This window comes from Drosophila subpulchrella, chromosome 3L (genome assembly GCF_014743375.2).
Source record: "Drosophila subpulchrella strain 33 F10 #4 breed RU33 chromosome 3L, RU_Dsub_v1.1 Primary Assembly, whole genome shotgun sequence".
Taxonomy (NCBI): domain Eukaryota; kingdom Metazoa; phylum Arthropoda; class Insecta; order Diptera; family Drosophilidae; genus Drosophila; species Drosophila subpulchrella.
Genome location: NC_050612.1, coordinates 2,494,801 through 2,509,045, shown reverse-complemented (window position 1 = coordinate 2,509,045; position 14,245 = coordinate 2,494,801). Strand labels below are relative to the sequence as shown.

Below are 14,245 nucleotides of genomic sequence, written 5' to 3'. Positions count from 1 at the left end.
GAGATTGAAATGCGCCACCTACCGGCGGTAGACAGATTAAAGCGATGTGGGCGTTAGAGTGGTTAAAATTTCAGTTAAAATTTTTTATCTAGCATGAAAAATGTGGGCGCCACAGGCTTGGGCGGCTTGTGGGCGTTAGAGTGGGCGTGGCATATTCGCGTAACAAACTTGTGCTGCGTACTAGGCAAATCTCAATAGCTCGTATAGTTTCCGAGATCTCAGCGTTCATCCGGACAGACAGACGGACATGGTTCGACTCGGCTAGTGATCCTGATCAAGAATATATATACTTTATGTTTTCTAAAAATCACAAGGGGCCAGTGTGGCCTAAGTGTGGGAATTAGTATCTTATCTCCAACCACTCCTATCTAACCTAACCTAACTGACTATCCCTTGCATCATTTTGTAGCAGGACAGCACTTTTACTCGTCCGTGTGTATTTTCTACGAACTTCTTAAAGCCCCTTCTGCGCCCATTCTACGTAGCAACCTCAAGTAGAAGTCTTTCAAAACCTTCTTCGACATGTTTTCTGAGAATTATAATGTCGTCCATTTAGAGAACTGCGTCACCGGCACCTTCTGTGTAACAAATTAAGTATACTTTTGGGGGCTAACTTCTTCCGTAACATGGAAATACCCGTTGGTTAAATTCAATGTTGTTTCTATCACGCTGTCCATTTATATAAGAAAATTGTCCCTCAAAATCGCAGCGTAACCGTTTTTGTCCATATTTTTTCGCCCCGCATACGATTGTTCGTCTACTACCTTCTGCTCCGTATAAGCTGGGCAATGAACATTTCTTTTGGGCTTAAATTCTTCAACCATGCGCTTCACAGCACTTCGCTGTAAATGTGGTAAATGTGCCAACTCTACATCAAGCTAACTTCTTGTTTGCTCTAAGGTTGCACAAGCTCTGAAACTCATCGAGCAATTCCATGCATGAATTTTTGTCTTCCTCCCCTTCTTGGACCTTTGATTTGTCTGATATGGGAACGAGCTCGGTACCATCCTTCGTCACTTTCATGTTCACCAACTCCATTAGGGTCTTGCCTAAAATAACATGAAATTCCATGTCTTCATCGGATAAGACATTGAATTCTATGTTAAGATTGATGCCATCTGTTTGTACTTATATAATTAGCCTTGCAAAAGTCACGATTTGACTTTCCCCGATTTCAGTCAAAAATTGCTCATCTCCTGTCAAGCTCTGTTCTCCGAATTTCAAGTTAATAAGTCGGTGCAGAAGGCAATGATCTGCTCCAGTATCCTTTATCCCTTTAAAAGTAACTTTTCCAAGCAAAATATACTTTAAATCTAGTCCTGAAGACGTAAACATGCTTCTGGATTCGCATCGCCCTCTACATGTACAAGGTTTGTGGTTTTTCCTGCTTGGGAACCATTTAGACCTGGCTCTGGGACGCTCTATGTCCTGGCTGGTTGCATTTGAAACATTTATTGCTTGCCAATCTTTTTTCTAGTAAGATTAGTCAATATAGTTAAAACATTTTCTCACCCTCTCAACTACTTTGACTGTCTCTTTCTCATCTTTGTTAAAGAGAGAGTCAGACCTGACTTGTTTTGTAGATCCTTGCATTTTCTGATATGCTTTGATCTGATCTTTTAACTGCTTAATAGTCTTGGCTTGTTATAATAAAGCCTTTTTTACCTTGGCATCTGGAATACCTTCGACAAAGTATTCAATTAAGCTTTCATCATCTAAGTCTATTGACTTTGCCAATTCCATTAATGCATACAGGTAATCGTGCAACGATGCGTTCGACGATGAACCTCTGCCGATGATACCCTCACACCGAACTCGTCGATCATTGCGTTTTTTAAAGAGTATGAGTGAGTGAGTGTGTCTTTCTCTATTTTCTCTTCTGGTTTTCGGAAACCTACATATATTCTTGATCAGATTAACTAGCCGAATCTGTCTTTCTGTCTGTCCGCTGCCTGAACGCTGTGATCTCGGAAACTATAAAATCTAGAATTTTGGGATTAGACATACAGATTCTAGAGATAGGGAAGGTGCCACGCCCACTCCAACGCCCACAAGCACCCAAGCCTGTGGCTCTTACAGTTTTATTGCTAGAATATACAAGAAAGGAAGCTTACTTCGGCAAGCCGAAGTTTGCAGGTTGTTGGAGCAATGTATAAGGTTGTTCCTTTGGGAGAAACGTATATAAAGATTTATGGAAAACAAAAGCGAAAACCTTATAGTCGATGTCCCCGACCATTCTATACCCGTTACTCAGCTTAAGGCAGTGCGAGAGGAATGGAGATATGCTTAAAGCAATTTTGTTTTTTTCCTTAACACAGCGCCCCTAAAGCTCCACTTATCTTCTTCTTCTATAGCGCCACTTGGCCTACAGCCCCAACTAGCCTATAGCGCCCGTAACGGCTTGGTGGCGTATTAGTGAAAACAGCTTATTAGCTGCATATGGCGTGCAATCTCGATTGAATTGCAAAATGTTGATTATTATTTGGATATAACTTTTAAATGACTCATCAATTTTTAATCATTTTTGGGATGTAGTTAGGTATTGATAATAAAGCCTAGTACTCACATCGACGAAAACCGAGAGCTAACCACAGGAGTGAGCGAGAGGCAAATACGCGGCTAACGCTTTTCTTCGGGTCTGTTTTTCAGCGCGGTACTCAGATTAGCTAAGGAAATACCAAAAAGTATACCAGGTTTAGCGAGTGAAATACGAAATACGAAGTTCAATTCAAATACGAAATTCAATCTTTGGCGGTAATCGTGCAAAAGCAGTGTGGAAAAAAAATTTAAAATGGAAGAAAAACCCCAAAAACGCCTTAAGGAGGTCAAAGCAAATGAAAAAGGACGCCTAATCCAAGCTGTTGCCCATTATTGTGGGACTTGACCGACAGGAAGCAATACCACAACGGGGAAAATCCGCAGAATAGTTGAAGTGCTGGAGGAGATCCACTAGAGAATCCCAGTGGATAGGAACGTGGGACTTCGCTCGATCTCCGACGAGCTCTCCACTGAGAACTCCACCTCTACCAACTACTTGGCAGCTAAGGTAGAGATGGAGGACGCGCCGGCTTCTATATGTAGGTAAGGAGGAGGAGGAAATAAGGTCGCCCGCTAAGGGACAGCTGGAGGAGCCATTACCAGGATGCTGCCCCTCTGAGTACTTGGCTAAAGAACCAACTCTTTTTTAAATTTTTACTGTGTTGAAAAATGTGGCCGCTGGACGGGTAATAGTCGCTTGTGGGCGTTAGAGTGGCTGTAGCACCCTGCTGAAACAAACTTGCACTGCGCAGGCAGCCCAAGAGTCTGCATGCCAAGTATAGTTATAGTATATAGTTTCCGAGATCTCGGCGTTCATACCGACAGACGGACATGGCTAGATCGACTCGGCTAGTGATCCTGATCAAGACTATATATTCTTTATGGGGTCGGAAACGCTTCCTTCAACCTGTAACATAGTTTTCGACGAATCTAGTAACTCTTTAACTTTACTAGTAACGGGTTTAATAATCAGACATTTTAAGTTAATGTTACATTTCAGTTCACTAGCATAAAAAACTAATTATAACGATATTTGACATATTTGTATACCGGTTACTCGTAGAGTAAAAGGGTATACTAGGTTCGTCGGAAAGTATGTAACAGGCAGAAGGAAGCGTTTCCGACCCCATAAAGTATATATATTCTTGATCAGGATCACTAGCCGAGTCGATCTAGCCATGTCCGTCTGTCTGTCCGGATGAACGCTGAGATCTCGGAAACGATAAGAGCTAGGCTGATGAGATTCTGCATGCAGATTCCTGAGCTTCTTACGCAGCGCAAGTTTGTTTCAGAAGAGTGCCACGCCCACTCTAACGCCCACAAGCCGCCCAAAACTTTGGCTCCTACAGTTTAGATGCTAGAATAAACATTTTAACTGAAATGTGTTCTTCTCATCAATACCTATCGATTGACCCAAAAAAGTTTGCCACTCCCACTTTAACGCCCACAATCCGCCCACAAACTTCAAAAAACCGTAGATATGAACGTGGATATCTCGGAATCTATCAAAGATAGAGAATTGGGACTTAGATTTAGATTCCGAAGCCTTGTACGCAGCGCAAATTTGTTACGCGAATATGCCACGCCCACTATAACACCCATAAACCGCCCAAACCTGTGACGCCCACAATTTTCATGCCACTCTAACGCCCATAACGCTTAAGTCTGTCTACCGCCGGTAGGTGGCGCATTTCAATCTCGCTTTGCTACTTGCATATCTCCATTTCCCTTTGGTCCCTTTAGCTGAGTAACGGGTATCTGATAGTCGACTATAGCGTTCTCCCTTGTTTTTTTTTTATATTTTGTTTGTCTATCTTATCTTTTACAGTAAGAATGCCTAGGTCCATGTGGATGGTTTGGTTGCGAATATACCACGGTGAACCAGTGATAGTTCGCAGGATTTACGTTCCCCCATAGCTGGGAGCCATATGTCCAGAGGGGCTTGAGAGTGGAATTGTAGAACATAACCTTGTAGTCCAGACGCAGGGGCGAACGAGCGTTAAGAATCCAATGGAAGCTGCTGGCTTTTAGTTTTAGATGTACTTTCTTGCGTTCGATGTGTCTTCTCCAGGTTAGTCGTCTGTCAAGGTGGTCGCCGGGATACATTACATCGTTGACTTAGGGAATCTGCGTATTATTCAATGATAGTGGAGGGCATGTTTGCCTGTTGAGAGTAAACGTTATGTGTTTACATTTTTGTTCATTTATTTTATTCCGTCAATCAGATAGCCACCTCTCTACTACGAGGAGGTGGTTTGCTAGCTGTGTTGTGGCTCGGCCTGGGCACCTCGAGCGACTTAAAATTGCGGTGTCGTCAGCGAACGTAGATGTGGCTAGCTGCTCGTTCGTGGGAATATCAGCTGTGTATAGAAGGAACACAGTAGGCCCTAGCGCGCTTCCTTGCGGAACTCCAGCTTTGATAATGTAGTCGTCGGATGTTGTTGTGTTGCACCTTACTGCGAAGGTTCTGTTGTATAGATACGAAGAAGCTAGTGAGTGTATGTAATAAGACAAGTGTGTTTTGATTTTGTGCATCGAGGAATATTGCGCTGCAGTATTCCCGATGCTCAAAGGCTGTGCGTATTTCCGATGTTATTCTGTTAACTTGTTCGATTGTTCCATGGTTTTGACGAAAGCCCAATTGATGAGCAGGGATAACATTGTGTGCTCCTAGATATGGTATTATGCGAGTTAGAAGGCATTTTTCGAACAACTTAGACAAACACGATAATAAACTAATTGGTCTCTAGGATGACAGAATTGTTTGGTCTTTTTCGGGCTTCGGTATCATAATGATAATAGATTTTTTCCATTTTTTCGGATAGTAGCCGAGAGTTATGATCCCATTGAAGAGTTTACAAATAACCTCAATGGCAGAGTTTGAAAGTTTAATTAACATTTTTGGGGTTATTTCGTCACCGGCTGAAACAATGGTGGTAGGGAAATAGATTCAGATTCGATTTGCGGTAGGAAAAATGAACCAGTGGCAGGGTTCGGCTGGAAGACATTTCTGAGATGTAAAGCAAAAGTTTCGGCTCTACATTCGTCGCTGCGGACCCAGATGCCAGATGAGTTTCTTATCGGAGTGACTGCTCCGATTGGAGAGCTCAGATTTGGGTGAGCCCTTCACAGAGGATGTTTTGCACTGGTTGGCGAAAGTTTTTTAATGTACCGCAGCTGTGCATTTTCTGTTTCTGGCTTTAGAGCTCGATTTAGTGTGCGAGTGGCTACCTTAAGACGTTGTTTTGATGACGGAGATCTGTTGGTTTGCCAGGCACGTCGCAGGCGCCTCTTTTCTAGGACTAATCGTTCAATTTGCAGATTAGTTTTGAAGTGGTTGGTTTGCACGTCCCTGCCTTGTGGTGTTGAGATAGTGGCTGCCTCCACGAATACTTCTTCAAGAGCATCGGTAGAGCAGTCAATGTCCGCTTCGATGTTGAAGTGAGGGGTTAATTTGATGTGTGAGCTTACATACTTTTTATATTTTAACCAGTTGGTTCTGTGCGACGTCAGCCTTAAGGGGGTGATCTGCGTTTTTTGTGCTTTGAAGAAGAGTTATTAGCACTGGCGAATGGTCTGACGACAGGTCCGAAAGCGCTTTGGCGCTTATTATATTGCGGGGAATGTTTTTTGTCACCGCAAAGTCTATTAGGTCTGGAACTTTCCTGGGGTCTGTTGGCCAGTTTGTGGGGCTGCCAGGGGAAACATAGTCTAATTTGTTGTTCGGTTTTATGATTGCATTGTATAATTGCCTTCTTTTGAGAGTCACAAGGCGTGATCCCCAGTGCGTGTGTTTGGCATTATAGTCCCCTGCAGCTATAAAGCGATCTCCAAGCAAGTTGTAGAAGTCCATGAATTGTCCTTCGAAATGGTAAAGCGAGGCGGGCAGTAGACAGCGGCTATGGTGAGGTATCCGTTGCACTTTGATAGATGTGACTTGCAAGTAATTAGTTGCAAGCCTTTGGTGAAAGTGGTGCTTGATGCGTTCCCTGATTACGATGCCGGTTCCGCCGTGGGCCTTACAATCTTGATGGTCTGTGCGGTAGAAAGTGTAGACTCTTATTTGGAAGTTGTATTTGTTTGTGAGGTGCGTCTCTACCAGTAGCATAATGTCGATATGATTATCATTCAGGAACTGTGTTACTTCAAGGTTGTGCCGCGAAACGCCATTGGCGTTCCACATTGTTATTCGTAGATTTGCCACCTGTTATTTGGACTGCTTAGCTGCAAGTAGCTGTAACACCATGTTCTGGTTTTGAACCAGTGTTTGCATGGTCGTTTTCATGAATGACATGAATTCCATCATACTTTGTTGCATAGTGACCATCATAGATTCCAGAGTGCTTTGTGACTATACTTGGATCTGCTGAGCGTTTCCTAGATTAGACTGGAGTGGGTTTTCCGTTTCTTATCGAAGGGCAACGGCGTATGAAAAGCTCTTCTGGGTATTTAATTGACCAAATGAGGATCTTGCAGCCGTGCCGAAAAATACTTCCGGCGTCGTACGCATTTTGGGTATTCTGATGACGCGTTGCTGTCACTTTTCGCATACGGTTCTTCATCTCCTTGTAGATCGGAGAGCCCCTGTAGTTTGCCATCTGGTTACCTTGGCAGTTAACGCTTTTTTTCTTTTTGGGGTCTTCTTTGTTGGCAGGGCAGTTAGCCGATTTGTGGAAGTCTCCACAAGCTTCACAGACTGTTCGAAGTGAACAGTATGCCCTGGTGTGTCCATACTCCTGACAATTTGTGCATTGAACTGCGCCGTTCCTTTTATTTGGCTCTTCCACGTTAATTCTTCGGTGCAATATGTATTGCAGGTTATAAATGGGGTGCACTTCATTTCTCTTCAAGACTCTGCTGTCTGGCTCCAGCTCGACCTGATCCTGTTTTAGACATATACGCCGCCGAGCCACGCCGCCGCCGCCGCCGATTTTTTGCTTTTTTGACGCGCCGCCGCCGAGTCACGTAAAAACCGGCGCGGCGGCGGCGGCGGCGACGGCGGCGGCGGCGTTCGGCGTCATACAAATTTTGGAAGGAAAAAACAACTGCAATGCCCTTACTATCGAAGCTGGCACAAAAAGTATTGTGTATTCCGGCAACGAGCACACCAAGTGAGCGAGTCTTTTCCATTGCTGGTCTTACAATTACATATAAACGGTCGCAGCTCAGTCCTCACAACGTCAATAAAATTATTTTCATTCATGATAACTACGAAACTTGTAAGGAAAGTTTTTCTTAAGAATTTTTTTTTAATAGTTTAATAATGAAGACAATGAATTTCAATTTCAATCAATTTCAATGAATCTCAAAACTGTCAAGTCAAGAAAAGACAATGAATCTCAAAACTGTCAAATCAAGAAAAGACTGTTATTTTGTTTTAATTTTAGTTTAAGTTGTTATTTCGCTTAACTTAGTTATTAATTATGAAGTCAATAATTTCAGTTTAATTTGTTATTTCGCTTAACTTACTTATTAATTATCAAGTCAAGAAAAGACTCTTATTTAGTTTTAGTTTAATTTGTTATTTCGCTTGACTCACTTATTAATAAAAGGAAAAAAAAAATCAGTTTATTAAATGCTTACGCCGCCAGCCGCCGACAATTTCACCGGCGGCGTACCCGCCGCCGCCGCCGGTTCTTTCTAACGGCTACGCCGCCGCCGCTGGGTAATTTAGAACTCTACGCCGCCGCCGCTGCTGAAACCATCGGCGTAAACCTCTATCCTGTTTATAATGTTACTGACCTTCTATGCAGAAAACCCTTCGATGAGAGCATCGATAACTTCCTTTGCTGTTACGTCGGGCTCGATTCCTTTTAGTACCACTTGGAGGCCATTGCTGCTTTTTAGTTGGTACGTGTAGTAGCTTTTCCTAGCTTCCTCTAGGTATTTGGATACTGCTCGGAAATGTTCTTCAGATTTGGTATGAAGCTTGGTTTCATCGATATCCCCTTTTGTGGCCGGAACAACATGAAAGTTTCCGTCCCCGGGCAGCGCAACAATTTTGTTGACAGGGTGTTCGAGATTTTCTCCCTAATGTAAATTGGTGGGGGCTAAGGTTTCAGTTGGGTCTCCTGAGCCAGTTCTGGTTCATTTTCTGCTAGAAGCGCAAATCTATTGCTGTTGGATCTCCCGGAAAAAATTTCTTCTATTTGGACACGGTTTATTTTTGACTTGCTACCTACCGAGGTATTCTGCGGGCTAAGTTTACGCTTGATATGGATGTACCGATCTAGTCCGGTCTGTATGGCCCGACCCGCTTGCTGAATTTGGTTTTGGTTTTGATTTGTTGTCGTGGTTTATGTTGCCGTTGTATTTAGAGCTGCTGTTGCAGTCGATTCCGAAATAATAGCCGTAGCTGTTGTTGCGTTGCATGTTGTTGGTGCGCCAGGGGTCTAAACTAATGGTGGGGGGCTTGCATTGTTGGCTCCACGCCGTCGGAGTAGAGGTAGCCGTAGGTAAGCAGTGTGAGCAAGATCGTGCTCTTTGGCTATCGACCGACAGAAGGGTCGTTTTTTGCACTTCGCTATCACGCGTTGAGACATAAGAAAAGTAACCGTCTCTTCGGCTCGCGGGGCTGAGTCGCTCTTTATTTTGTTAGTAGCTCAATGAGCTTTTATTAGCGTGGCACATATTTATTATTGTAAGAAAATAATTATGTTCTAGTTTAAGTCATTACACCAATTTTGTGAGTTGAAACCTAAATTTATTTGGGTTTTAGCGTCTTTTCGCTTATTTGAAAATAACCAGCTTAGTTTTTGGGGTTTGTTTGCATTTAATTTATCAACTTTCTTGCACTTTTCGCGGAGCTCGCACGAGACATGTTCAGCTGTCGCGAAAATTTGACATATTTTGATATTAAATTTTTATGATTTAGCCATTTCTTACAAATGTAATTCAAAATTGTAAAATATTTAACAAATTTAACAATTGGAGGTATAGGAAACAGTTGTCCGACTCGTTCCAACTTATATACTATCAGCAATAGAAATAAGACTTTTGTGAACGATTCATCCCGATAATTTTAAAAATAAGCGACTATTTTGAGTACATTCCTGTCATGATTGCTTTCGTCAATACCTATCGATTGAGCTACAAAATTTTGGCGAATAAGGATTAATAAAATTGAGTTCCGCTCTTGAAGAAATATAATATCGGAACATTAATTGTTGATATTTTTTCAAACTGCTTTTTCACAAATACCACCCGTTCGAATAAAAAGGACAGACATGGCTAGAGATCCTGATCAAAAATAGTCATACTTTATAGAATCTGAAGCACTTCCTTCTCGCTGTTACATACTTTTGAACGGATCTAGTGTACTTCTTTATTCTACAAGTAACGGCCATTATTGCTCACAGCTTTTTGATGAGTGTTCCGAGTTGAATAATTTTTGAAAGAGTAGCTAAAAAAAAGTGCAATTTACATATTTTTTCAAGTTCTTTAAAAGTTGATGGGCTCGGATAACAAACTTGCGCTAAGAAGCTGAGGAATCTGAATCTCAAATGCCAACTTTCTAGCTCTTTTAGTTTCCAAAATCACAACGTTAATAAGGACCGAGTCACTAGTAATTAAGAAGATATATACTTTATAGGGTTGAAAACGCTATCTGTTACATACTTTAGTAACGAAAACTTAAATCTATATATTTTTTAGGGAGTCACAATTGTTCTGATCACCTCCCCTAGCTTGTGATATCGAAAATAAAGCCCGGCCGTCGAGGAATTTTCCATTTTTTGTAAGATTTATTTTATTAAATCGATGTTGTTCACTACTAGGCAGCAAGTGTGTCTAAGATTTTGGAGTAAATATCACCATACCCTGGAAAGGGTTGTATTGAAATCGACCTAGTATATCCCGATTACTGGCCATGGATGTGGCCCAGGTGCCTGATTAAACTTTCGAATTTCTTTTCCTTGGTAAACGATTAAAGCCATTGCTTTTTTTTTACTTCTTTAAAGTAAACGTGTGTATGAAATCGTTACGATGCTTATCCCAATAAGGATAATCATATTAAACACGAAAATAATCATATTCAGCCTTAGTGCTTTTTTATTTTTAAGAAAAATATAATTGTATGTTATTTATAGAACTTTTATCGCTAACAGAAAATTTTATTGGAATTTAAAAGCAATGTTCCGCACAAGGTTCTTTAATGTTTATGCTCAAAAGTTGTCAACAGATTTTATTTCAAAATACGGATACGGATGCTGTTATATACGAGAACACTCGCATACATATATCTGGATACATGTATACATATTCTCACGGGATTTTAAAGAAAGAACTACCTAGATGCATATACCCATATTCAAACGAATAAAGATGGCACGGTTTTATACATGACTTTAAGTTTAAAGATGGTGCCTAATTTGTAAGAGTTATATGCTTATATTACACTAGTTATACCCGTTGCTCCTAGAGTAAAAGGGTATACTAGATTCGTTGGAAAGTATGTGAGGAAGCGTTTTTGATCTACAAAGTATAAATATTCTTGATCTTGCCGATTCGATCTAGCCTTATCCGTCTGTCCGTATGAACGCTTAGATCTCGAAAACTATAAAAGCTTGAAAGCTGGGACTTGGCATATAGATAGGCATAGATTCTGAAGCTTCTTGCGCAGCGCAAGTTTATTTCAACAGGGTGCCACCGCCACTCGAACTCCCACAAACGCCCATAATGCTAGAACCTGTCGTGCTCCTACATTTTGAAGATTAAAAAAAACTAAATTTTGTATTGTTTGTCAAACACACAAAATTTTTAATTTCTTAAAAATAAAAACAAATTTTAATTTTAAAAAATTTTATAACTATTGCCCTCACAAAAATAACTCAGAAATACAAACGCTATAAGGTTCTAATGAGAGAGATGGCTGCTGAAAATATCAGAGGGCTTATAACATTAAATTCGATATCTTGAAAACAAACAAGGAAGAACGCTATAGTCGAGTCCCTCGACTATCAGATACCCGTTACTCAGCTAAAGGGACCAAAGGGAAATGGAGATATGCTAGCAGCAAAGCGAGACTGAAATGCGCCACCTACCGGCGGTAGACAGATTTAAGCGATATGGGCGTTAGAGTGGGCGTGGCAAATTTTTTTTGGATCAATCGATAGGTATTGACGAGACCAATACATTTCAGTTAAAATTTTTTATCTAGCATGAAAATTGTGGGCGTCATAGGATTGGGCGATTTGTGGGCGTGGCATATTCGCGTTACAAACTTGCGCTGCGTACAAGGCTACGAAATCTAATTCTCTATCTCTGATAGTTTCCGAGATATCCACGTTCATACTTACGATATTTTGAAGTTTGTGGGCGGTTTGTTGGCGTTAAAGTGGGCGTGGCAAACTTTTTTTGCGCCAGTCAATAGGTACTGATGAGAACAACACATTTCAGTTAAAATTTTTATTTTAGCATTAAAACTGTAGGAAGCACAGTTTTGGGCGGTTTGTGGGCGTTAGAGTGGGCGTGGCATACTGCTGAAACAACCTTGCGCTGCGCAGGAATCTCAGGATTCTTCATGCCTGATCTCAGTATTGTAGCTTTCATAGTTTCCGAGATCTCAGCGTTCATACAGACAGACGGACATGGCTAGATCGACTCGGCTAGTGATCCTGATCAAGAATATATATACTTTATGGGGTCAAAAACGCTTCCTTCTGCCTGTTACATACTTTCCGACGAATCTAGTATACCCTTTTACTATACGTGTAACGGGTATAAAAAATAGGTTCACGGCTTTCCCTCACACCTTTCCGCTACATTATTATAAATAAAATGTATATAATTACTAACTAGCATCTTTCAGAAATCATAAAATTTTGAAATTAAAATATAAGAGTTTAATAAAATACTTGTATTGTGGAATAGATCCTTGGGGAAACCACAAAAATATGCGCGCCAAAACCTCTACCTCTATGGTGGTGTGGAGATGAGGAATGTTAAAAATTTAATTTAAGCAGCAAAGATAGAAGCAACTCAAAAGTATAGGATTATATATCGATATATTTACAAAATTTCCGCAGGCGAAGCTGGGGGCGACCTTGTTAGTAAGCCAATAAAGTGTGCAATCTTGTTTACAGTCGCCTTGCTGCTTTCATATCTCCATCTCCCTCGCCTTCCCTTAGCTGAGTAACGTGTGTTTAATAATCGATGGCATCGACTATAGCGATCTCTTTTGCTAACTAAATTCTACAATATTAAAAAAATCCTAATTTTAGGAGTGTAAGATAATGTGTACAAAAACACCCAAGCTGCAATTAAAAAAAAAATTGTTTTATTGTATTTCAGATCATTCCAATTGGAGGTATAGGAAACAGTTATCCGACTCGTTCCAACTTATATAATATCTGCTATATACTATCTTTATAGGATCGAAAACCCTTCTAGCTGTTACATACTTTCCAACTGATCTAATATGCCCCATATTTCTACAAGTATCGGCCATTATTGCTCACAGCTTTTTGATGAGTGTTCCGATTTGAACATCTTTTAAAACGGTAGCTAAAGACCGTTAAAAAAATAAAATGTAAACTTTTTTACAAATTCTTTAAAAATTTCGACGACATACAGATTTATTTGCTTTAAAGTTGGCGTTACACATTCGGATAACAAACTTGCGCTGACAAGCCAAGGAATCTGAATCTGAATTGCTAGCTCTTTTAGCTTTCAAGATCACAGCGTCAATACGGACCGAGTCACTAGTAATTAAGAATATATATACTTTTTAGGATTGAAAACGGTACATGTTTCATTCTTTAGTAACGAAAACTTAAATCTATATTTTCTTTAATGAACTCACAATTGTTCCGATCACCTCCAAAAAGCTTGTGATATCGAAAAAAGTCCGGACGTCCGCCTAGGAATTTCCCATTTTTGTTTAAGACTTCTTTTATTAAATCGATGTTGTTCACTACTAGGCAGCGAGTGTGTCCAAGAGTTATGGAGTAAATATCACCATACTTTTTTGTCAATGCACCAAAACCCTGGAAAGGGTTGTATTGAAATCGACCTAGTATATCCAAGTTCCCGATTACTGGCCATGGATGTGGCCCAGGTGCCTGATTAAACTTTCGAATTTCTTTTCCTTGGTAAACGGTTGAAGCCATTGCTTTTTTTTTACTTCTTAAAAGTAAACGTGTGTATGAAATCGTTACGATGCTTATCCCAATAAGGATAATCATATTAAACACGAAAATAATCATATTCAGCCTTAGTGCTTTTTTATTTTTAAGAAAAATATAATTGTATGTTATTTATAGAACTTTTATCGCTAACAGAAAATTTTATTGGAATTTAAAAGCAATGTTCCGCACAAGGTTCTTTAATGTTTGGGCTCAAAAGTTGTCAACAGATTTTATTTCAAAATACGGATACGGATGCTGTTATATACGAGAACACGCGCATACATATATCTGGATACATGTATACATATTCTCACGGGATTTTAAAGAAAGAACTACCTAGATGCATATACCCATATTCAAACGAATAAAGATGGCACGGTTTTATACATGACTTTAAGTTTAAAGATGGTGCCTAATTTGTAAGAGTTATATGCTTATATTACACTAGTTATACCCGTTGCTCCTAGAGTAAAAGGGTATACCATATTCGTTGGAAAGTATGTGAGGAAGCGTTTTTGATCTACAAAGTATAAATATTCTTGATCTTGCCGATTCGATCTAGCCTTATCCGTCTGTCCGTA

General features: G+C 40.4%; 1 protein-coding gene across 1 annotated transcript in view; it reads right to left on the bottom strand.

The window, feature by feature from the left end:
* LOC119554281 (cytochrome P450 307a1) overlaps positions 1-13,742 on the bottom strand; it is a 74,510-nt gene extending 60,768 nt beyond the window's left edge. Inside the window, exon 1 of the mRNA XM_037865135.1 lies at positions 13,340-13,742. Within this exon, the coding sequence (XP_037721063.1) occupies positions 13,340-13,742 (403 nt within the window). The remainder of the gene's footprint in view (positions 1-13,339) is intronic.
* Between the last annotated feature and the right edge of the window lie 503 nt (positions 13,743-14,245).